At 35.7% G+C, this 26,008-nt stretch overlaps 1 protein-coding gene across 3 annotated transcripts in view; it reads right to left on the bottom strand.

Annotated features, from left to right (window-relative positions):
• The window catches only part of BTBD9 (BTB domain containing 9), a 125,738-nt gene extending 101,528 nt beyond the window's left edge, over window positions 1-24,210 (bottom strand). The window contains exons 1-7 of one of the 3 annotated variants that reach the window (XM_048080070.2): window positions 24,054-24,210; window positions 22,351-22,506; window positions 16,154-16,364; window positions 14,643-15,006; window positions 12,629-12,893; window positions 10,112-10,331; window positions 6,540-6,659 (exon numbers count right to left, since the gene is read on the bottom strand). In XM_048080070.2, coding sequence (XP_047936027.2) covers window positions 6,540-6,659; window positions 10,112-10,331; window positions 12,629-12,893; window positions 14,643-15,006; window positions 16,154-16,364; window positions 22,351-22,432 — 1,262 coding nt within the window. In that variant the 5' untranslated portion in view covers window positions 22,433-22,506; window positions 24,054-24,210. Of the gene's footprint in view, window positions 1-6,539; window positions 6,660-10,111; window positions 10,332-12,628; window positions 12,894-14,642; window positions 15,007-16,153; window positions 16,365-22,350; window positions 22,507-23,616; window positions 23,996-24,053 lie in introns of those variants that run through there. The other 2 variants (XM_048080072.2, XM_048080073.2) reach the window with 2 other exon arrangements.
• Between the last annotated feature and the right edge of the window lie 1,798 nt (window positions 24,211-26,008).

Below are 26,008 nucleotides of genomic sequence, written 5' to 3'. Positions count from 1 at the left end.
GCTCAGTTTTATATATTGGTCTTTTCAGATTGATTTTTTTTTTTAATTTTGGTTTCAACTGTTCGTGTCCTATCTTCTTGGCTTATGCTTCCCAGCTGGAACTGAGATGAGAAACAGCAAGTACAGTCCAAGCTCAACAAACTCAAGTTTGACACAGGTTCTACAAGCTTTTTTAAAAGAGCAAAATGACACTGAATGAAGCATTTTACTTTATAGTTTTCTTATTTACACTGATTTATACCTTTAAAATGTGCTACACAGAAGATAACGTGAGGTTTGTTAATAGAGAAGCAAGTTTAACTACAGACGTGTTTGCTGTACTATAACATTCTTAATGTCATCCAAATTATTCCACAGCGGAGCTTGGCCTAGTGTTGTTTGACAGATGGCTTTATAAACATAGAAAGTGAAAAGAGAATCCGTGTAAGCATATTATTTGGGTTCACATATACAATTTGAATATTAATAATGTGTGATTTTAAGTGTGGTACAGTGTTTCAGAAACATCAACAAACCATGCCCATTATCTGCTTAGAAATAGGGAAGAAGAGAAATGCTTTATACAAGGACATCAAACAAATTTGACAGATGGCCGTCACTGATAAACTAAAACTAACCAGAATGCTTACAAATATGGCAAAACAAGATTTCCTCCTGTAAAAGTCTGTCTTCGTAAGCATATATAGCAAGGTTTCACAGTTAATTCTATTTCTTGGAATGCAATAGAAACCACAAAAGAGGATTTAAATGGAGTGTTGAAGATGCCTTTTAAATAAAGGTTTGTCTTATGCAACAGTAACTTTAAAACACAACTTGCTGCAGAATTATTATGAACAATTTTATAATTTAGTGTTTAGGTGTATCTGCATATCACTGTGAAGCTGAATGACTACTAATAATTTTCACCTGTGTTGGATTTCTTATGAGGTGAAACAGCTTGAAAATGGACCTAAAAACAATTTACTGTTTCTAAACTCATAATGAATACATAGAATTTTGAATACATAGAAATTCTAACCATATTACAAAAAAGCCTATTTAGGTCACACATGAAGAATATGTACTCGAGACCACTTAAAATTAACCTTCTTTTAAACTATAAACCAAAAAATAAGTATATACACTTTTCTTTCCTTTTTTTTTTTTTTTGAATTATATCCAACAAACTGAGCTGGCAGGCTCTTTCTCACATTTCTCAGAATTTTCTATACAAGCCATATTGACCCCTTTACACACACTTTCACAGAAACATTAGTTTTCAGAAGATGAGCTGTCTGGCAGATTGTCATCAACAGCTTAAATGCACACTAGATTTTTTGCTTTTTCCTCAAAGCTGAGTTGGGCTCTTTATGTTAGGATAACTGAATTGTTATGACAGACAGAGAAAGAATTAAGAAAAGAGCTGTCTTGATAAAGTTCTTGAAAAATGTTATTGATGATGCCTCTAGAGAAGTGAGCTTCTATACCACTACGAATAAAAAGAACACATTTGGAGCCAAAATTAGAAGTGCAAGCTTAGGATCAAAAGAATACATGAACGAAGATGAGAAAAAGAATCTTTTAAATCAATAAGCATTCTGTCACAGACAGGCAATAGCTTTCTTGATCTCGTGTAGAAGATCTATGCCATTTGAAAAATCTGAGACTATCTCATTATCTTCGGAAAAGAAAAAAATGCCAGATTGAACACATACTGGAAAAAAAATCTGGGGAAAAAAAAGTGAAAAAATGTGGAAAGATAGAAAGATAAGCAAGCAGCACCTAGCCACTAAAATGGAGATGTTAGGAAATAATTTCCTTGCATTTCACAGGTTTAAAAAGCAAGGTATTGGAAACATGCCAAGAACGATTCCTCAGTGTGATCACCTTCTACTAGAAAGAGTGCTTACCTCTTCTCTCCACTCAGAAAAACAAGCAAAAGAAACAAACAATCAAAAAAAATAAAAAAAGAGGAAAAAAACCTGCATGCTTGCAGTAAAAGCTGATTTGTCAAAATAATAGCAGTGTAAACCCTCTAAGGTCTGGAGTGACATTTCAAAAGTATTTTTTTTTAATACTGTTTTTTTGTAAAACAAACCAAGATATTTTTAAATTATCTCTGGACATTACATTATCACTGCACTGCATACGGTATTAGAATTTGGAAAAGATTTTAAGAATTCAGTTATCCAGAGATGAAGAAAACCTTGTTTGTCTTGCCAAGCAAGATTTTTTTTCGAAACTCTGAAACGTCAGCATATCTGCACAGTTAGAAATAACATATTTTCACAGCAGTAAATGCTTCCCAAAGCACAGTACAAATAAGATAACTAATCAAATTAACACTTTGCCTATGTAACCATTTATATTTCTCATGTGCGGTAACTAAGGCAAAGATATTTCAGTTGCCCAAGGTTAATCATTGCATTCACAAGAAGACATTTTATAAGGATATTAATGGCAGTCTTTTTTTTTTTTCCTCCTCTTCTTTTTCCAGATGTTTTTGGACATTCTGAAGGCCTTACCAGAGCTCCTGCCAACAACTCTTGCTCTGTGTTTTTCAGTTAGGTCAGTGATGTAGCAGAGTTGGATTTTAAGTTAAAACAATGTTCAACAGTCCCTTTTGGATGTCTACGTGTTTTTTGTTAATACCAGCCTTCTCTACCGGGGGGGTGTATGGGGAGGAGGAAGAATTACTTGCTTAAAAAAGCTAGTGCTGAACTCCAGTTGCAGATGATGTTTTCTTCTCAGTTTATTTTATGTACCCAGGAAAGTGTTTCAACTGCTTTTTCCTCAAGAGTTAACTCCTCTCTTGTTTCAGCATGCTCTTAAATTGAACCATATTCAGAATGCCATTTGGGAAGTTGTTATCATTGCATTTCCATCAAGCAAAGGAACACTGCAAAATAGGTACCTACTACAGATAGGGAATTCAGAGATCTACCGGTAAGGCTGGAAGTGAAACACTGTTGCTTAAGCAGTAGCTAACTTCAGCAAGTGACTCACAAAGCAGAAGAAAAAATGAAGCAACTGCACCATCACTATTATTAAGGACATATATCTGAAGCTATCTGGCCAAGAAGAGAATTACAGAAAAAAAAAAACAAAAAACTGTCTAACCTACGCAAAGAGATGTTGTTTTCAAGCATCTCTCTACCTGCAAAACAACTGGTCACGATTACCAACATTCCTTAGTTTAGAACTGTGTTCCTACTGAAACATTCACCTTTTTTTTTTTTTTTTTTAATGTATTTAGTCCCCCTCCCTATCAAAAGCTCAGGAGAGACAGGGTTTATAATTTTATTTGCCTGCACTCAGGCAGAGGATTACAAACGCTGTAATCACTAGTATCAAAAACTCTTGAGGCACTGAACAAAAAACACCCAATATCATCATTGCTTAATAAAAGGAAAGGGAAGATATTCCCTCTGCACTGATAAATACATATAATACACAGCTTACCTTCTAAGGTAAAAATATTTCTACACTAAAGTTTCTATAGCAGCCAAGTACTTCAAGGGAAACACAAAGCACTTAGATATATTCTAATACTAGCAGTTTGAATTAGTAGTGGTAAAATAACTCAATATTTTTCAGTTGAAAACAAATTTTAAAAAGGCCAAAAAAGTGCAAAACATTTCCCACATTTACAGTGTTTTCCTATAGTCATCTACCATTTTTTTTGTTCTGTTTTTTAAACATGCTTTAGGACCAAGAATTTATGTAGTAATAATTAATATTTCACTTTCATTAGTCACGTTGTAATATCTCAAGAAGAATAAGAAAAAAGAACAAACTTTCTACAATTAATATTCCTCTAAGACAATAAAGAAATAGCAAATACAAATAAAATTTGACCTTTTCCCCCTTTCACAATATTTTTCACATTCTGGCATTACTGGTCAAATTACTTATTAAATTATAAATTGGTCTGGTTTGTCCATTTCTCCCACAATTAAAACTGAGCATCATCCAGTGGCAGATTAAACATGGGAAAGCAAATGGAGAATTTCCTTCTGACCTGATGTACAATCTCTGTACTGGTTCTCTCTACAGCTAAGAACAAACCATAACGTTTCCAGAAACCTGGGAAGTTTAGGACACAAGCACAGCATACACTAGCAACAACAGTTTCACTAAAGAGAGTTTAAACACAGAAAAAACGAAGTGTCTTAGACTTTTATTACAGTGACACCATGTGGCTACATTTGATTTGGAATCTCTCAAAGGTTTCATTTTCTTGTAATTGCTTTAAAGAGGTTTTCAAAATTAGTGATCTAGGGCAAAGAACAAAGATGAAACCGCAAAACAAAAATGAAAGGATGAAAAACTGAAAAGGCTAAAATATGAAACAGCATTGCCTATTCAAAAATCATTGGAGGTGTTAACATTCACTTGATGTACCAATGCCCCACAAATTATTTTTCATGGGAAAAACTAACTCTAAAACTAACTCTAAAAGTATTGTGGATATGCGTTCACAATGCTTCATATATCAAAAATCAGTCATGGTAAAGGCTGCAATGCACATAATGCAATGAATAACTTATCAAGCACACTAAATTGGTCTTAATTCATTGTGATATAAATTGCATGTATTTTATTCATCAACTAACTGCCAAAAAGTTGCATCTTTTTCATTCAGCTAGTGTGAAAGAGACATTGACTATAGATTTGAAAATGGATAATGACTCACCTAAGAGAAAAATGAAAGGTTTTCAAAAAACAAACAAGTAAAAATCCAACCCTGCATACATGCAAATAGAAAATACATTCACATTTTCTGCCTAATGAAATGCTTGAAGAGCTCCTTAAAACTCAGGTGAACACATTAATTCAGCTTTTGACAGCTCTCACCTTGCATAACTAATACTTATATGAAAGATGACTCAAAAAGGAAACTAATGTTGCCTAGCATATCAAGGCTAATATTCTCTTTATAATCTATGTTTGAACAATTGCCCTAGTATAGTAGACACAAACACACTGTCCTTCAACAACACCTACAGAATCTGACACATTCCACTCTCTTGTTTTGAAAAACAGTGTGTATATTAAAACCATAGCCAATGAACTTAGTTCTCCAGTTCTCACTTACTCCTCAAAAAGTCATCCTACACAGTGATGCCATAAAGACATCTTTATGACAAGCAGACAAACTAATGTTGAAATAGAAAATCAATTCTGGATAAGTCTTTGGATGAAGTCATAGAATGGCTGTCCTTTTGAAAGAAGATTAAGAAAAGTCCTGCCTCAACACCTTAGATCTCTTCAAATTTTGTTAACATGATGGAATCAAAAATCACTGTCCTTAGTAACAAGCTGTCCACTTTGTACTAAGTTAAGGTCACAAGAAAAACAAAACCAGACAAAACAAAACACACCTATAAACTCCATGAGGCATTTCATCATTGATGGATGATTTAACAGAGACACCTTTAAGCCAAGATTTATCAGACAGAGATACAAACTAGAGGACAGCTGCAATCTCAGAGTGAGAAAACAGTAAAGTAAGAATCATAGAGCTTACAAGGAAGAAGTGAAGATGTATTTGTCCGCGTCAGGAAAAATAAATTTGAAGCCAGTTACATCTAGTATGAGATTATTAAAGCAACAGGGAGGCTGAGAAAAAGTTACCTGAGAAGGTGCACACAAATGACCCACTAGATTTTTTCCACATACGCTACAACAGTTTGTCTGAAATTCCATGTCGCGGAGCAGTGAAGATCAGAGCAAGAGGCCACTCTTTGAGGAAAAAAAAAGTGCTTCCCTTCCTTGGTGATTCCATTAATTGCTAAATGATTAAGAAGTCTGTGTCTACAGAATAATTACTACAACACTGAGTCTATGATACAAAGCATAGTGATCGTAACATCTCTGGAATCTACAGATTACAGTTTCTCTGTTAGTAAGTTCAATACAGTTTTCGGATAGGAGAGCTTCAGTGTGATCACAAGCTTTTTCCAGAATTCCCAGCACCTCCAACAAAAAGACACCATCACCTCGATAATGATTAAGCCCACGTAGGTGCTTTGTTTTCCACATATCATTGTTCAAACCTCCTTAATCTTACCTCTCCTCTTTCTCGTTTTCGTAACTCTTTCATACTCTTTCAATGCAACAACAGAAAACATGTAAAATATAGAAAATACATTACCAAGTTGTATAGCAAGTATTTAAAACCATTAAAAAAATTTGGCAGCCAAGGAATGATGTTTACTAACAAGTGAAAAAAAATCATTGTTTTCAGAATGTAGCTGCAAGAGGAAGAGAGTATGACTCAAAATAATAATTAAAAAAAGAAGAGAGTAAGAAGAAAAAAGAGATACAAGGCTAGAGGTAGATGAATCATAGTTTTCAAAACAGGATGCCTGTAATTTATCAACTATTTATATTAAAAAGCAAGATAGACAAGTGTTGGGATTTTTTTGGACGGCTTATGAAAGTTGTGTATACCATACACCATCAGAAATACATAATATAGCAGCAAAACCCAGCAACTTATTCTGGTGTCTACATTATCTAATGACAGCCATGCAATGTTACATTGATGAACTAACCTGCAGACACGGGCAGGAAAATACAGGCTCTGCCAGGACCGACAGAGGTATTTAGAGTGATCGATAACTCGAATCCAGTCTAACTCGTCCATGGACACTTCAATGTAGTAGGAATAAGACCTTTGGATTGTCAGGAGAAAAAAAAAAAAAAATGAAGAGTAGTTAGAATACAAGTAATCACATATTAGGTATTAACTTCTACAATTTCTTCCGGATTTTTAATTGTGCTGAAAGGAAGGCTACCCACAGTCCCGTGTCTAAAATCTCTAAGAAAGATCCCTATTCCAAACTAGCTTTGAAAATAAATTCACAGGCAGTTATATTTAGAGATGTTTTCAGAATGACTTAAAACATCTCAACACTCACAATCTGCTGTAATCAGATAAGACCTTCACCTCTCAAAAAATGTAATCAAAACTTTCAAATTCACTCATATTTAGCCATAAAATACTAATTTGTATTCTTTCTGAATAGAATAAATCTAAAACACCAGTGATGAAGGTATTTCTATTGCCATATGAATGAAGAAAATCAAAAAAGATTTAGCAAATTGAAACCTTTTACTTGAAGAGGACTACTTTACTTTCTGGCATAATCTTTTTCTCACTCAAGTTCTTCTTGAGTTTACTTTTGACCACCTCAGCTGTTTATGATACATTGTTAAGCCAGTGATGCATCACTTATACACCTCAAAATTACGTCACCAAAAATAAAAACAAAAAATATCTACAACACAATGTGTGTTCCTCTTGTTTATGTTTACTTTCAAATACCAATCTTTTTTTTTTTATGGGGACTTAGAGGGGTGGGTGTCTGAAGTGTTATGTTTTAAACTCTCCTCTCCTCAACATTTAGTATCAATTTATGCACTTAGAAAGGTCTTTAAGATGTCAATCCATAATAGCTTTCACTTTCATAGTAATCAGATGTGTAATATTCACAACTCATGTAAACACACTGTCTCAGCAACATGATTATGCATATTTGACCAAACTAGGTTCTAGCATTTCAGAGTTTGAGCAGTGAGATCCAAAAGACCTTCTACCCACTGTGTGGTGAGAATTTAGAGTTCTCACACCACCATCACCAGAATAATGTAAATTTGTAACCAATATAAAACATTTCTTTTTTTTTTTTTGGGGGGGGGGGGGGGGGGGGGGTGTCCAAGATACCAAGCAAACAAAAATTATCTAAAAAATACAACACAATGCCTTATCCTTTCGTAAGGATGGCAACTTTTTTGCAGAGATAATTTGTACAGCTAGTCTCCTTTGCACTTTTATATCTAAGATTCATCTGTTAATAACACCTCTAAATTATAGATGCAAAACATACAAGCATATATTACAAATGTACACTATCTATATCAAGATATCCAATAGGCTAAAGCTTCACAGAGACAGCTGAAGTTAATGAGTAGTTTAAAAAGCTGTTCAACAAGAAGCCACAGTAAACTTGTACAGTTGCTAAAACATCTCCTTAGAAAGACTATTTATGTATCCCATGGGAAAGATGTAGATGAGCGGCTGGCAATTCTCAAAATAAAAGAATAATATAGGTTGGAAGGGATCTCTAGAACTTTGCCCAACCCTACAGTCAAAGCAATGCCAAACAGAGTGGGTTACTTACTCTCTTGGCTGGTTAATTTCTGCATACGTGTAAGGACTGACATCCAGAACTTCTCTGTGAAAACCCTTCCCAAGTTTAACTATCCCCATTATGATTTTTTTTCCTAATGTTTAATAGGAATTTCCCTCATTGCTGCTTGTGTCCACTGCCCTGTCTCAGCACACAGTTGTAAGAAGAGCCTAGCCCTATTTTCCTCCATTAAAAAGGTGAAAACAGCAATAACATCCCTCCTCTTCCTCTCAAAATGGAAGAAGTTCTCTCAGGATCTCCTTGTACGTCACATGCTCAAACCCTCATCATCTTGGTGCCCTTCTGCTGAACTCGCTCCAGTATATTAACAATATACTGGACGCAGCCCACAGTTGGACACGGTACTATAAATGCATCCTTTTGCATTTATCTTAAAGACAGTTAATCTACTGGAAAACAAACGTAACCTCAGTATTTTATGAAGACAAAAAGAGGTTCATCTTGTCCAATTCTGCCACCAACAATGGTTTGTTCTACAAAGTTCAGATGTGTCATGTGACACAAAGCAGGAGGAAAAAACAAAAACAAAAAAACCCACCCTTTATATAAGTTTTCCCAAGGATAAGGCTTTTTCCACCCTGAGTTTCATCAGCTGCTATCTGATATATACCTTGCAGATGAGGGGCATCTTACCAATTACAAGCTCTCTGAAAATTTCAAGAGAACTACTCATTATTAATAGCTCTAATACTTTTTAAAATTTTATTAAATACTGGGTTTTCTTAGTTGATCTTCTGTGACAAATAGTTTAATATTGTGTGAAGTTGTACCTTGAGCCTTTAAAAGTTTAATTTTCAGTCTTTCCAAAAGGAAAAGAGAAGTGTAAATTTCAGCTGAACTGAATCAGAACTTCAAATAAATAAATAAGTTCATGCAGCTTGTTTTGAATGATTAATAACTGTAATTCACATTTTAAATAAATTTTAATTTACAAAAAAAGTAAAAATTAAAATCCATAGAATGCCTCCTTTTCTAAAATAACACAGCTTAGTTAAGAAAACAAAATATAACTGTTTTGCAATTCTAAACTGTTAATTTGAAATTACATAAAAATCAACCTCTTATCAGAAAGGTGATAAAATGTAAATAGCTTCTGTTTTTGTTTTCATTTAAATAGAAAACTGCTTATAAATACCTGCATGAGATGTCTTCTAAATTGCAAAATTTTTGTAATGGCATATTATAAAATGAATATATTACTCTTGTGAAATAAAAAGAGCCTTGAAATTTTCCTTTTTAAATACTCACTCATTTGTTCAAGTATGCATAATTTGATCTTTCATGTGTCCCATAATAATCTAAAGAAGCTGAGCATAAATTGGCTAAGGCAGCCATGATAATTCATACTTCAGCAGTCCCACTACGAAGTGGCTTCTACTAACTACTGTAGTTAGCAGGCGAATCCTATTCTAAATAAATTTTTATTCTCTTATTGTTGAAAATATGGTAGTTTTTAACAATTTTGATATTGAAAAACGTTAAACAAACATTCCTTTAGTGTCTAGGACATAATATCTGAAAATATTCTGCAAAAGAATTAGAGTTAAGTGGCAAGAATTAGAGCAAGTGGATATTAAGTGGCAAATAGAAAAACAAATTAAAGCTGTTAATTAAAGTATTATTAATTAAAACTATTTAAACAATACAAGCTTTCAATAGTGATATAACATTTAATGAAGACACTGAGAAAACACTGAAATATTACGAGACACTTTAGTCTCGCAAAATGAAGTTTGTCGTGTAAGTAAGCAAAACTGTATTTAAAAACCAGCCTTTTCAAATAAAACCTGTCACTGCCATCTCCAACACTGTATCATGCTGTTTCTATAACACATTTATAAATAATTTGCATTTATATGTTATCACAAGAAAAAATGCATCACCTTCCTTTTTTATGTTAGCTTAGCACGTACCGACTATCTCTGTCCCACAGGAGTATTCGTATGTGGTTGATTATTGATGGCTGGCCTAGTTTAATTTCAATACCAGAACGGCAGTCATCATCGATTGGGTGTCGAGAAAAGCCATGATCCAAGTCATAGTTCTGAGTGTCCCCATCTAATAAAGCAGACTTCAGCTCCCCTTTTACAACCTGGGCTCCATACTTCATTGTTGCAATATTTTCTCCTGGTACTAAGAAGAAATGGAAATAACTGCTTAGTACTTAAACTCTCATCATGCAAATCAGATGTTTTGAACATCAACTGTATGAGGTCGGAATGAAGATTTATTGCCCATATCGTTTCTCCAATGGTGGCTACAAACACATGATCAAGGAAAGAAGAAAAAAACAGAGCCAGTGCAAAGTAATACCTCCCCTGTAAATCCATTGCTTCTAGCACTCCACAGCTCAGTTTCCAGCCAAGAATAGTATACTTCACAAATTATTTTCACAGCCTTAATAAAAGCTGTTTTATTTTACAATCCCATAACATAGAATTATTACCACAAGGTAATTATGCATTTTGAAAACACATTTTAGAATTTTCTGTTCTTCCACCTCATTTGACGCCACCTAGTCCTTGCATGGTAAAAGTAGTGATCATTTACTACTATATAGTCCCTATATGTTTAGTGCCTTTCATGATTTTATAGAATTCTTGCGTGCCTTCCTTATTCAATTGTCACTTTCCTTCTGGTTTGAAACTTTTGGTCTATTTAGTTTCTCGTCATAGTAAACCTTTCACCATACCTCTCATCACATTTGATCCCTTTCTTGATCCCCTTCTCTCTTTTTTTTGGGGGTGGGGGGGTGGGGGGGTGGAGGCAGGGGAGGGAGGAAGGGAAGAAAGAAGGGGGGAAAGGAAACTAAAACCACATTAAAGACATGGAGGAATCATGAATGTGCAGAGAGGTATGAAGTATAGCTGATGGAATATGCAGAGCGGTATATAGAGTATGTATAGTTATAAAAGCTATTTTGATAGTGATACAAGCTTCCAGTACTCTGCAAAGCTAAATGAACCTGACCAAAAGACTAGTGAAGTTTATGGTTAAATTTCCTACTGGCTTCTTAGGCTTTGAACTAACACATTAAAGCAAGCCTTTTATGCCTGCATTTCAGAGTAATGTGTTTATCCTAGGAACAGATCTCCCATCAAGACAACTGGGGATAACGATCCCTAACTCAACTACAAAACAACACACTGATGAACCACCCTGTTAAAAAGTCATTGTTAAGAGTTTTGTTTCAGGACAGAAGCTGTAAAACATGATCTCAATGTTAAAAAAAAATAAATAAATGAAAGTCTGCCCTGAACCTGAGGTACATTGGGAAGAGAAGCATGAATTTTAACATAACATTATTTCTGTTATCTAAAGAACAGGATTTGAGGTGATAAAACTTTAACTGTGTTTTAGTACCACTACATAGAAACATCAAATACACTAATATGCAACTATGACATTGCAAGTAACCATCAATGTTTCCGCAAACAGAGAAAGTCCCAAGAGTTTGAACTACTATTAAAACAACATAGAAATTCAATTCTTTAGAAAGCTGTGATTTTGACAAAGCTAGAAATTCTGAGATTAGGAACACATTACTGAGATGTAAGAAGGTAGAAAAAGAAGTCAGGAGACACCATTTAACTTTATAAAAATTATCTAATAGACTGTCAACAGAACGTCTCATATCATAGGATTTTTACAATATCCTAATATTAACTCAGATTTTTAAATATTAATATCTAACTTCTAAGGGAAGATGCAGTGCTAAAAAATCAGTTCTCTTTTTCAAGGCTCGTCCTGAATGACTGACAGACTACAGTGCAGGCTGTCAAAGAATATTTAATGCTATTCTTTGTTGTGGGACAAATACATTCTATACATCCCATGTTGTATGCAAAGTAATAGTATTTTTAAAAAGCTTAACATCATATATTCCTGTTGACTTAACAGACAGCATGGATAAGAAGTCAAACAAAAGGCTTCTCATGCTTTTTATACTTCCCTTACACAATTTGGAAGATCTGTTTATATTATTTGAGCAAACACACAAAAAATAACAGAAAAATCAAAAATACTGGAGAAAAGACGTATGAAAATTTTAATGACCTACAAAACAAGTCAGCATCAACATAAAATCATTTAAATTCCATATAGCCCACAGCCAAAGCATTCTTGTTTATTGTTTTTGCAAAGGATTTTCTATTAAAATACTATTTCCTCAAGGAAAATACATTTTTATAACGATGTACATGTTTGAGCAATACCTGAGACAAAAAAAAATGAGAAAATATGCTGACTAATGTTATTTCCTGTTTGAGGAACACCAAAGTCAAGAATGTTACATAACAGGACATTTCATTATGCAAGCCTTTTAAAAACATACAGCAATAGGCAAAAACTCAAAGAACACATTAAGCACATCATCCAGACAACTATAGTCCATCAGTCACTAAACGAGAGAGAAAAAAAAAGATGCTTACTTAACATGCCCCTGTAGTTGAGGTCCATGTCCCGACTCTCAGAACGAATCTTAATGGCATCTAAGATGGCATCTGGTGACAACAGTCCAGAAGGTCTTACAACATTTAGCAGTTCTGTTAGACTCATTAGTGGCAAACGCACGGCTTGCATAATTTCAGCATGGTTTTCCTTGGGGTTATGTTTACACCAATTCATCAAGGCTTGGAAAATATCCTTCTCAGGAGCTGCAAAAGAGTCCCTCAATACAATACTTAGAAGAGCAGCCTGGAAAAGAAATCAAACAAACAAAAAATAGCTGTATTTTAAGATACTTACTTTCTTTCTTTTTAAAATTTAACGGGTCATTTAACTTTTAGTTATTAAAAAGGAGTTACTACTTGAAACAGTAAGCCCCCAGTAGAAGCAAAAGCCCCCTAAAGATTCCTGAATCTGAATCTTGTTTCTCAGATTCAAAACACACAAACACACACACAAAAAACATTTTTTTAGTCTATAGTAACTGCACTAACAGAACTCCTCAGCTAGATTTAATCTTTAGTTTCAGTACTGCACTTATGGCTTGTTTTAGTTTCTTATGTATATATTAAGAAATAATACTAATCCACTATGAGAAATAAGACATAAAGGAAACATGGAAAACTATTCAAATTAATTTTATTCCAACTTCTATTAAATTATATACCTTAATTTAAGATAATTAGGAATATAAGAACTCATTCGGGGATGTAGTAGTATGGTTCAAAGCATTCCTTTAAGCTTACACTGATTACAATGAGAGATGCAAAAAATCAACTGTGGCTTGGAATCACCTTTTAAAACAATTTTTAACTACTTAAGCATTTTTTTCCCCTGCCCCTCTCTCCTGGGACCAACATGGTATCATCAGGTAAAAACCTGACTGACTCTTACTCATACAAATAACTGACAAATAGTATTATGAGAACAAAAAGAACTGAATGTTTTTTTTATTTTCATTTAGCAAGCACAATGATTAGGAGTCTGCCACAGAAAAGGACAAGTCTGTTTTATATGCCAGGATTGGCTGTGATAAAGATTTTAGAAAGTACATGTTTCCTAATGAATGACATCTGCTTTTTTTTTTTTTTTTAATTGAAAATATGCTCTCAGAGCTCAGATTTAATAAACTGCATGTGACAGAATACAGCAGGGAAAAAGCATCTTTTCCCTACACAGCTAGTAAGTTAGTCAGCAGAGCAGAATGTCTCGTACTTGTTCAGGGAACAGACCCATCACAGCTTTTCCACTAATACTTATAACACTTTCTTCTTTTTTAAAATAAAATTAAACTATCATTCATTCAAGATGCTCTGCTGCTTCACATGAACACCATTTGAAAACACTTTACCACTATTATATCCAGCTCATAGGCCATTCTAGATCAAGTGGAAAATTTCAGTAGCATAGGATCACCTGACTCCAGCAAATATTTATGCATCTAACAAGAATAAATACAACATACAAAAAACGACAGCAAAACCCACACCCTACAACACCACCATATTACATGATATCAGAACATGACAATGATAAATCATACCAAGCCCCACGAAACTCTAGCTTACACCGTAGGAAATCACCCCTCAGAGACCGCCTATATCAAGAAATTAACAGAATGGAATACCTTCTGCTATCTTATCTTTACTTAATAACCATGAGGCAGTATTCAGAAACCAAGTGATATTACTTCAAGGACTGATTAAAACCAAGAAAATAAGATTAAGTCACCCGCTCCCACTTAGTAAAATATTCTCATATTTAGCTATACTGACTAGTCAGAATTAAATACCTAAAAAGTTCAGAACGGGTCACCAGGATTTTCACCTCACCTTGGCTTGAATACTTCCAACTGCCTCAATTTCACCAGTATAAAGTGTCACCTTTTATCAAACCTATAAGCTTGTATTTTATACCCCCATTAGTATTTTATCATGAAGTGTATACAGATTAAAATTAACATTCCTGGGGAAAAAAAAATACAAACAAAAGATATACCTTAGAAAGAGACAGGAAGCCTTCACTGGAGAGCACCTCCTGGGCATTTCTATCCATGAACATACAGCACATAAAAGTTAATTTTGGAAGGGAATAAAGACTGGCAACATCAAATGTCATACAGACATTCTGAATATTAAGTATGGTGCAAAGATACTCAGATGTGGAATCCTCCAGTTCTGGAAACCCATATTTATGTGCCAGGCTTAGGAAGTCTAGGAGGACTTCCTCCTTCTCATCTCGTAGTGTAGCACGACCAGTGTAAATATACTTCAACAGCATGGTAAATGCTTCTGCAGTGGTGTCCTGAAGAGGAATTTCTGCTTCAGGCTGAGATTCTCTCATTCCACCATACAATAATGCTCTATAAGAAAGATAAAATTTGAGGAACTTATATCCTGATAATATCTGCATTACTAACAAATAATAACAATAATAAAAAAACAGACAAAAATAGAAAGAAAATGACAAGTTACAACAGAGGGGATGGAATGGGGATGCACATTAAGAAACTACAAAAGAAAAAGCCTTATGCTTGGCATTTAAGGTGCAGTTCTGCTTTGAAAGCAGCTGCACAGGAACAGAATAATAGTCTAATGCATCATGCTTTTATCCTAGAGAACACTTGCTCCATCTCTGTTTTGAGCAATAGTTCGCAAAGCAGAAATTCAGATACCATTCAGCTAGGACTCTTTTGTTGCTGATTTGTTTTTTTTTTTAATATAGTGCTATTAGTGATAAAGAAAAAAATGCAGAAAAAACAAGTGAAACAACGAGTTCATCGCCGTAATAACACTGACAGATTACAATAAGGAATAAAGGATCAAAAATCCTAGGATTTGCTAAAACCAACACACGGCAACCCTGATGATGTCCTGAATCTTGAGAAAAATAAAACAATTCTACGTACCCACATTTTATTTTTTTCTTTTAAGTGTGATATACAGTTTGAAAACAATTTGCATTCAATCTTGGTTTAGTTATTAACTTATCCCTCTGACAAAACTGACTGGAAAAACATCATCAGGAAGTGAATCTAATTCTATTTAGATTGAAAAATGCCTAGCTCTTTAAAAAAGTTGGTTTAGTATTATTTCTAGTTTTCAAATAAATATTCTAACCTGAGTCAACCAGATCTTTTTACATACTTAATTTCATTGTGTCAAAAGTAAACTTTCTAATTAATGTATTTCACAGAAGCACGCTATCCATGCTCTGAGAAATCAAAACAATTTTACAGTAAAATTTTCTGTTCCAAAAGTTACCTTTCTCTTGAATTTGTGAAAATAACTTCAAAGTCCAATTTAATGAAGGTCAAAAGAATAACATCATGACATGGTATTTATCTTTTTATATCTGGACACAATGATTTGAAGTGCTTGGAAACATTCACAGAGAAAAGGTCACACTCAATGGACAGATGATTACACACTGAAAAGTTCATAGAGAAACAATGTTTATCTTATCTGCATGAAAATTTCCTGTGAGCCTGCCAAAAAGCTGTACTTCACCTGAAATAATGGCACCTAGCAGCCAGGATCACTCTGTGTGCCGGAAAACGTTTCTTTTCCACTATAAAGGTAACGTCGCTATATTCTTCCCCATTCATCAGAGCACCGATATGCTCTGACAGAATGTGAACATGGTCAATCTCACCCACAGCTGTGTAAGGACGAAGTGGGTGGCTGTTACTCATCTTTGAGGGATGGGGATACTGGTAGCCTAAAGAGAAAAAGAAAACAGCTAGGAGTATAAAGAGCACAAATATTTAGAAATGGCAAAGACCAAGCTGCAATTATGAAAAAGTGTAAGTTCCCATATATTACAAGGAAAATAAAACAGAGGTTTTCTATTGAAGTTCATTTACAACAGGACTTAGTGCAGCTTGAATCAACAATTCCGTTCATAAAAAAAATTATTTCAGAGAATCCCATCACCTTGCTCTTTTGTCAAGCCATTTACTTAAAAAAAAAAACAACCTTCCAAAAAATGAATTAAAAATTAATTTAATTAAAAATTAAACAATTTTAATTACAATTACCATTAGAAACCAATTTTTGTCTGAATTAAAATGCACATAACTAAAGAGAAATAAATGATTTGACCAATTAAGCTTCATCTTAACTCTGAAGTCTCTACTAAAATCAGTGAGTTTATAATAAATAAGATTAATAAACCAGCAGTGTTTATAACCCATTCTTGCAGAATTCCCATCAGCTTTCCAGAACTGAGAGAAAATGAAGAATTGGGGATAACTTGCAACTATTAACAGATGAAGTCTGTCAAAAAGCAAAGCTTTACAATGTACATTTTTCTTATTCCTTGTACTCAGTTTTCTTGATGCCTTCTTGATCCTTTAAAGAAAATTAAACCAATTAAACCACAAATACTTCTCAGTTATAAATGTAGGAAACTTTACTAATTTATAAAACAATACAATTCTATGGAATTATTTTACTGCTACTTAATTCACAAGAGGTTTTAGCCTTGATGTTATTTTTGGCTTATTTCTGCAACCTTTCTGCAGGCTTTCCACAGACTCAATGGTAAGAGTATCCACAGGAGAATTTAGGTCTTAAATCAGCTTCTATTGTTATACTTCAGATTTCTTTTAAATAAAAAAAGGTTAGCTGTTTCAGATAATAACCTGTATTTTCAGTGACACTTTTCTGTGCTCCAGTGACTGACCACTTTTCAAAATGGACATACACCTAGTGCTGAAAAAAGACGGTGTGCAGGAAAATTAAACCATACCCCGCACGCAGCTAATGCATTAAGTGGAAAAACTCATGACAGGAATGCATTTTTAGCTGTATTTTAAAGGTGCAATTAGAAAATACACATTTGTTTCCAGTCACTCCTATGGAAAAAGGACAGGAAAATACATGTATATAGGCTTAAATATTATTTGCACTTCCATAACACCTGGAAACGTCTAACCCAAAATCAAGATACCATGGAAACACCATCCCAAAAAACTTTAAATTAAACCAGAAAAAGTGGTAGAAAGTCAGATTGGAGAAAAATACAGCATACTGAATAGATGATACAGATGACAGCCTGTGTGGGAGCAGACCCCAGATTTCCACAGGCTCCCTCTGCAATTCGAATTGGAAGCTGTATGCCCATGGAGACATCAAAGTGTGGAACCAGCACTGCACCTGAGAAGCCGTCTAACCGTGATAACACACAACACTGCAGGAAATTATTCTGCTATCTGTTAGTAACTTAGGTGTGTTTTTTTTTTAATTGTTTTTGTGTTTGTTTTTTCTCCTGTCATAACAACAGATTGTCTGTACTGGTTTGCACTGATTTGCACTGGTTAAATTAGCTAAGACAACACTGCAATGAACGCATTTACACAACAGATCCACTTCCAGCAACGTTTACTTTGTATCAAGCAAGACTAATTTAATTCACATCAATCGAGTTGCAACTAGCAACAGCATTTATCACAACATAATTATGTGAGAGTTTATAGACTACAGTGAAATTCAAATGCCCTCAAAATGTAAAACCTTTTACCACAATAAATGAGCAAACAAAAGAATACATTTGCTACTCAGTTGCAAATGTAAAGCTTCCATAGTCCTTCAAGACTTCTGTACAAGTCTGTAATTGCTGTTCTGGATCTTCATTGTTATGCACAATAGCCAGGCAATCCAATTACATGCAAGTTACATACGCATTATCAAGCAAAATGTACTCTCTCTCTTCTGCTAGTTCCACTTCTGATTAATTAGGGAAATTCATTTAAGACACTTAAGGTACATTTGGGTTTTAAAATCTATTTTACTTCCTTTTACAGTCTAATTTCTTGCTTTCTTCATCCACCTTTTTTTTTTTTCTGTAAAATTAAGACCAGATACTGTCTGAGAGACTACAACAGTGGTAAAAATATGGGAAAACCATTAGCTGCACACTGATTTTGCCTTCTGTAGCTGTGGATGTTGTCATGTGCCAAAAAGGTGAAAAGTTCAAGGGAAAAATTGTTCAGCTAAATAAATAAATAAAATCAAAAGAACACTTCTCTCCCAAGAGTATATAAGCCTACCTCTAAACAAAAATACACAAGAATAAATGTGCAAAGTCTGAACCAGGGACATTTGCAAATAAGCCCATGATGACAGTCTTTATGAACACCGAGACCCGGGACTAGCCCAAGTGATGAAAGCAGAAATTGAGAAGTCCTTTTGTGTCAGCCGCAAGATAAGTTTGTTTCACAGACGTTCAACACTCTCCAAATTGCTGGTACGATGTATTATTCTGAATTACCAGTTTCAAACTGGTCACTGGGAATATGGGACTCAAACAGTGGCTACGAGCCTCTGGCTGAAGAACCTTTCAAATGCTTGAGTGAACCAAAGGGTTGAAAACTGGCAAGTCTATGAAAGCTACGTATGTGACTTAGATGCTTTCAGTGGGTAACACTAGTATGAGGAAGAATTCAAATTCATTTACTTGACCTACTACAGATTTCTAACACAAGTTTCACCTGCAAAACAAGCAGCACTGTGAGAGCATTCTTGTCTTCAAAATGTAGAACTAAATAGTACATGACTTCAGAGCTTCCCAGTCTGGATTATTTAGCGGTATTAATTCAGTCAACCCTTGAAGCCATCTGCACAATTCTCATTTGAGGAAGTAAATAGTAATATACTGGTTTAGTTATGGCAAATTGCTATGAGCTCATCGCTTTCCTGCAGAGCTAAATATTACAACCAGCAATTCAATGTTTTGAATAGGATAAAAAAAGGCAGAAGCTGCCTGGAGCTTAGCAAAACCCTTTTTGATGATCTCTCTGGCATCTTCTGTAATCATTTACACCCCAATCAGAGAATACAGGTATTTGCTTTTCCTGGTGGTCAAAGAAGAACATTTTACTAACTGCAGATAAAAGGCTAAGCCATTTACAAACGTCCTGCCAGCACCATAACCTATTTCCAGTAGCTATTAAAAGCTAATCAGATGCTTCAGGAATCAGCTGCTGCAGCTTTGTTCATGCCACAGAAATAAGTATAACATCCTCCTCGGTAAATGTGAGGAGCTATTAAAACTGCACCAATCTTAAATGGTGCCTCTGAAGTCAGTAAGGTCTAACCTCTGCTATCCAAACCATGGAAGAGCCTCTTCTTGGTTGCCATCTTCAATAGCATGCCTATGTAATAAATAATAGGCCACATTTTTCACAAGGTAATATGCAATATTACGCGGTGTGTCAACGTTAGAAAAAGAAACAGTTTTCAGCTTGCTCTATTTCCTTTTTAGTAAGTGCTCTGTAACATATTATAGCATACAATAACGTGAGCTACAAAATGCAGCAACAAAAAAAAACACAGTGACTTCTTTACTAAACTACTCTGGAACCAGAACTGCAATAAAGATCAGCACTAAGTCACTTTCCCACCCCACTTGGGCTGTTACGAAAGACAGCCCTCTGCAACGCAGTGCTGTTTTCATCGAAAAAAGGGAAGAAATGCTTTTATACCACATAGAAGAGGGAATTTAAGAATTTTTCACTGAATATGTTGGAATTTCTTATTTTACATACAAAACAGTAAAAAAATATGTATGTAAGTAATACAACTACAAAATGACAGAATAAAAAATGTTATGAAATAAATCTGGATTATAAACACAGAGCAAATAATTTTATACCCCCTGAAAAACAATTTATCATCTAGTTTATACCTATACCAAGATAATACAGTTCTTGTTGGAATTACACAAAGGGAATTTTCTTAAATATAACTCTTACACTGCTATTGTTTCTAGAAATAGGAATCGTGACAGTTCTGAGCTGATTCATTCCTTCATAAAGTATTCTGCTATGTTTTAACAAAATCTCAGGAAAAAAAAATACTATTTTAAACACAATTTCTACAAAATATTTTTGTTCTCAGTAGTTCAGGTGCAACAAACTAACATCTGAGGAAATAGTTTGTTGTTGTTTGTAAATATTTCAATATAGAGAGAGGAAAACACAAGTAAATACTTAGATATTGTCAGAACCCTTGCTACAGAAGCTCCTTTGTACTTCTGAATAATAGTAACAATGTTGACTGAGTGAAAAGTGTAACAGAATGGGGAAAAAAAAAGTTCTAAAAATAAAACTGTTCTGGTTGAAGGACATGGAGGTTGGGAAGAATTCTAAGTTTGCTCATGTAAAGTGTTCACAAGCACCAAGAGTAAAACAAAGTTTTATGGTTTGATGCAAACCCATAAAACCATGAAAGCCTGGTCACCATTTCCTTCAGTTTCACAACAGGTGAAAGGATTGATATGCAATAATGTTTAGCTACAGCTGTTTGGGGGATTTTTTATTGTTTTTAATTTTAACCACGACTTAAAAAAAACACAGAAGCATTGGCATTTAGAATTTAGTTACAAATATCATTAATTTACTCTGTTCCATCAAGAAAAAAGTAATTCACTACTGAAGCACAAGCCAAATAATACATCTGAGGAAAATTGTACTTGTTCTCCAATTTTCTACACTTTTAATCCTTTTACTTCTATATAATATTTCTAATAATATGAAAGTCTTTGTTCTACAGAGCTCTGGGATTGTCCATAAGAGAGTCAAGCTACCATCTACAATACGTGGCACCAGAGAGAAAGCGTTGAAAGGACCCTGAAATGCTTTAAGGGAAAAAAAAAAAAGGTACTGCTTTTATATGAATGCCTCCCTAACTTAAAACAAAACAAACAAAAAAAGCACTGGGAAAAAAATAACGTTTTACTCAAGACAATCTTTAAGCAGAAAGTCTTCCTCTATTTTTGAACACCGTCAATTAACTAATTCTCAAATGTCCCCAATTTTCCTGATTAGGCGTTTCATAAACATAGCTTGATGGTATTTCACAGAAAGTCTCACTCATATGTAACAGCCAAAATATTACAGAAAGAAAGAAAAAAAGTTAACATTTGAACTACAGCAACGCTTTAAATCACACTGACTTATGCATGAACAACTCCCAGTGTTACCTGCTTCAAAACATTGAGGAGAAAAAGAAAAAGATGCTAACTAAATCAATATATTACACTAATGCTTTTATTGGAATTGCATGGTCTATAGGAGACCTCCACAATGCACACAGTCATTAAAAAAGTAAATTCTAACTTTAATCCAAAACCACTACCAACAACAAACTTCTTGATATCATATTAATAACTACCTCTGCATGTCTGAGGAACTGACTGGTCCTATTTATCCAACATGCACAAATAATAATAATATAATCCACGTGGCATGAATTCACGGATACAAAATAAGAAAAAACAAGTAAATGGAATTCTCGTAACAGTTATCGCCAACCCTTCTGTTGTGAAAGAATTTAAAAAAAAAAAAAAACACTGATGCTAACTCTATTTACCATGTCATTCAATGACAGCATTATAAATAAAAATTTAGTACCGAAAGTGTTTTGACTTCAGACATACGTAAAGTTACACAGTAGTCATCTGCAAGCACATGCCAGTTCTTAAGCGTTGCAGTGATAACGTTTTACATTCTGCTCAGAAAGGTATTCCTCTGACAGAACAGTAGGAGTACGTTTAGCTATGTACAAAGAACAATATACTAGGAACGGATGATTTATTAATACACACGAAATCAATATTAATACACATGATGTGAAATAGTTAAAATAGCATATAACTAAACCCTTATGCTAAAAATCTCAAGAAAATACATCGGTATACTCACCAGTAAAGGTTTCTGAAGATCTACAGTGGACGTAGCCTGTTGGCAAATGACCAACTTCCTGAAAATTAGGGTTCTTTGCCATTCTGAACAACTGATAGATTGAACACGAAGCTGATAGAAATGCTGTTCAGGAACATCCAGCTGAATACCATATTTCTAAAACAATGCATGAAATATATACCATTAAAAACAGGTGGCACGCAGCTATAGCGGAAATCGGCTGAAATGCACATTTCTCAGTTGAAAATTTTGTGGAAATAACTTTTAAGAATCCCTCCATTCTATGGTAAGTGTTCTAATAATATTATATCATAACATCAGAATTATTGTTTTATCAGTCATCATTTAATTTTGACCATTTTTTTCTTTTAACTGTCAAAAAAAAGGTAAGAGTTGTCATTAATTTTTTCATTGTAAGGCACAAATATTTCACCAAGGCTCTTGCTGAAACATCAGCATCCCTGAGCATAGTTTTACCATGTGGGTGTCGTAACTAAACCACATCTATACAAAGTGTATCATGCACATTTCACTCCCTAAACATCCAAATCTCTGTAAGAGGTCTTGCCTAGCCTAAGGTGGTGGGCGGGCATTGCTTTTTTTTTGTTTGCTTGGTTGGTGTTTTACACTATTTTAGGCAGTTGCAGATCCTTCTCCTGGGCAAGACTTTATTCTTATAAACAGGAAAACAAAACTGTACAATGACGAAATAAACAAATGAAGCCTGTATGTTTCTGTAAACAAAACTGACACGATGTTTTTACCTCAGCAGTATGAACTATTGCTGTTATTCTCATACCTGCCAGCAGGAAAGATGAACTGTATTTAAATTGCTAACTAGATGACACCTTGACCTATGAATTCTCACATTAAAGACACCAATCTTCTCTAAAGCATATGTTTAAAGGAACAAGGGAGAAGAAGGAAAAAAGAAATATTTTTAGGTAGTCTCTCGAACAGGAAAGTAACCACACTTCCATCCAGCAAGTTGAAAATAGGTATGACAAATAAAGTCTCCTATTTTTGGAGAGTAACAAGGCTATGTAAATGTTTATTCCCATAAGTATTGCATGTTATTAAATTGGCTCGTATTGTCAAAACGTATTCAAAAGCAATTTATAAAAATTGAGGGGTTAAAAATATATCGAGGAACACACCCCGACACAACAGTACACGTTGTGCACCTGAATTACAGACTTGTAAGAAGTGACATATTAAACACATCTGTGCTGAGGGAAGGCCCGGATTAAGCCTTAAAACACGCACCACAAAACGAAGCGATGCCAGCCCAGGGCTCTGGGGAGGCTCTGTGCGCCGCGCAGACTGCGCGCAATGTAACACCCAGCTGGCTTTATTTCCTTTTAACGTGATAACGTGACAACAGCTTCTCAGCGAGAGGCAATGTCACGGCAGCGCCTGACCTGCCACAGGAGCCTCGGAGCACGACCCCGGCGGGACCTGCCGATCGCTGTACGCAGCAACACCGCGCCTAAATAAACTGACCTAATTACCGGGGGGGGGATAAAACGCCAGAGCGGAGCCCTGAGAGGCGCGCGGCCGCCCGACGAGCCACAGGCAGGCTCGGGAGCGCGACAGGCCCCGCTGGGGGCACGGCCCCGGCGCTCCGCACGCAGGAGGCGCCCCCGGGCCCCGACCGCCCCGGGCCCGGCCCAGCCCCGCCGCCCCCCCGCCACGGGACTCACCGGCCCCGGCACCCAGCGGGCCTCCACCCCGCCGCCGTCGTGACGCCACCGGGCGCCTTGACGTCACTTAGCAACAGCCGCCGGCCTCCTGCGTGCTGAGGCGGGGCAGCCCGCTCAGGCCGCCCGCGGGGCGCCTGCGCGGGGCCCGCCCGCCGCCGGGGCAGCGGGAGGAGCTCTCGGGAGCTCCTCGGGCGCCTCAGGGGGCGGCCGGTGGGGTCGGGCTGCGTCCCGCCGCGTGAAGCCCCCAGATGCTTAATTCGACGCTTTGTTTCGTCAAAGAGTTAGCTTGGAAGATGTGAAAATGCCGCAGTCTGTCATCAATGAGAGCCCCAAGCGGTTGCAGCAGATGCACGTTTAAAATCTTCACGTCGATTCTCTTAGCCTGCCCCGGCATTAAAGCGTACCTCCGTCACAGCTTACTCTTGGCTTTCATAACTGACACCACTGCTTTTAAATAGTTCACAATATGTCAAGAAGCAGTATTTATTTTTTCTAATAAAAATATACCTTGCCCTCTTCACGATATTTTTGCAACTACAGTGGTTTTTGTGCTATCCTCTTTATTATTTCATTATCTATTGCATTGTTTACACTGACACACACATAAAAATCAAACTCAAGGGTCATCCCAAGATCAGCAGCCCCGTTTAAAGCAAGCTTTGAGCGCTAAGCAGAGAACCTTCAACACAGCCTACTGCTTCTCGCGTAGTTACCACTGAACTACATGTGCACACCCTTTGACTTATTCACGCAACTTACAAACTATCCCGCTTTTAATTACCGGATTCCATACAGTTTCGTCAATAGCGTTTCCAGTCACACCTGCACTTTGAACTGTAATGACACAAGTCTGAGTGAAATACTTTATGTAGATAAACTATGAGCATGTAACTCCCAAGTTACATACTTGTAAAATGTAGGGATTTTCCTTGCCCAGACCTTTGTCACAAAGGTTTAGATGATATATCTGTATCAATTAAAATAAAACTAGTTTTAAACAACTTCACTTAGACTACCATTAGCCTATTTTTTTCTACTATCTAAAGCAAGATCCTGGATGGTAAGGAAATGCAATTAGCCCTTGTGCTTCAGGTGAGTTTTACTTCATTTTAAGTTCCTATTTCAGCACACCAGCATGAGAAGGTACATACATGAAAAAGTTTATCAAAACATATGTAAGCTGCAGACAAGTGCGTGCTTTGTCTCATCTCACTGCTGTAGCTCTCCTCCTTCTCAGCACTATTCTCATCCAACTGGCTACTAACTTCAAAAGACACCTTATCATACTAAAACTATACTACCATAGTCTTCAAATTAAGAATTCTCTTAATTGCTGCTGTAAGGTATTCTGCAATTTTTTTATTATTTTAAGTAGGGTGAGGTTTCCTGAGTCACCAGAGCCAACCTAAATTTCTGCTAAAATGAACAGCCCGATTTAATTGTTCAGGAAACTATGGAGCCTTGAACTGCCTTCTCATTTCTGCTTAATAGACTTGGTATAAAACTAACCCAGCATTCAAGAACATCAGTGCTAATTTATTAGACTGAAGTAGCCTGCTTGGGGCTGGGAACAACATCAGACATGCCACGTTTGTGAGGAAGATGACTGAGATCATGCGGTGACAGCTATTACGACAGCTCGATTTCTAAGATCTCACTGTAAACAGTGATAACTACATTGCCCCTATCAGAAGGGCCTAACATACAAGAAAACGATCAACCACGCAGAAACAAGACAGTAAACAGGCGAGGTATTAGCTCTGGAAATAAAGGAGGGCAGACAGTGTAAGCATGAGCTGTTTACTGTTGCAGAAAACAACTACTTATCAAACATTCAAGAAGGGAAAAGATTTATGAACGACACTTGTAGGGCACTACCTATAGCACCCTATCTGCTTAAGTAGAGACCATCCACAAATTATCATACAAAGGACAATTTGAAGTATTGGGGTTGC

The sequence above is a fragment of the Anser cygnoides genome, chromosome 3 (genome assembly GCF_040182565.1).
Source record: "Anser cygnoides isolate HZ-2024a breed goose chromosome 3, Taihu_goose_T2T_genome, whole genome shotgun sequence".
Taxonomy (NCBI): domain Eukaryota; kingdom Metazoa; phylum Chordata; class Aves; order Anseriformes; family Anatidae; genus Anser; species Anser cygnoides.
The sequence above is the reverse complement of the archived record's forward strand: the minus strand, read 5'-3'. Positions and strand labels throughout refer to the sequence as shown.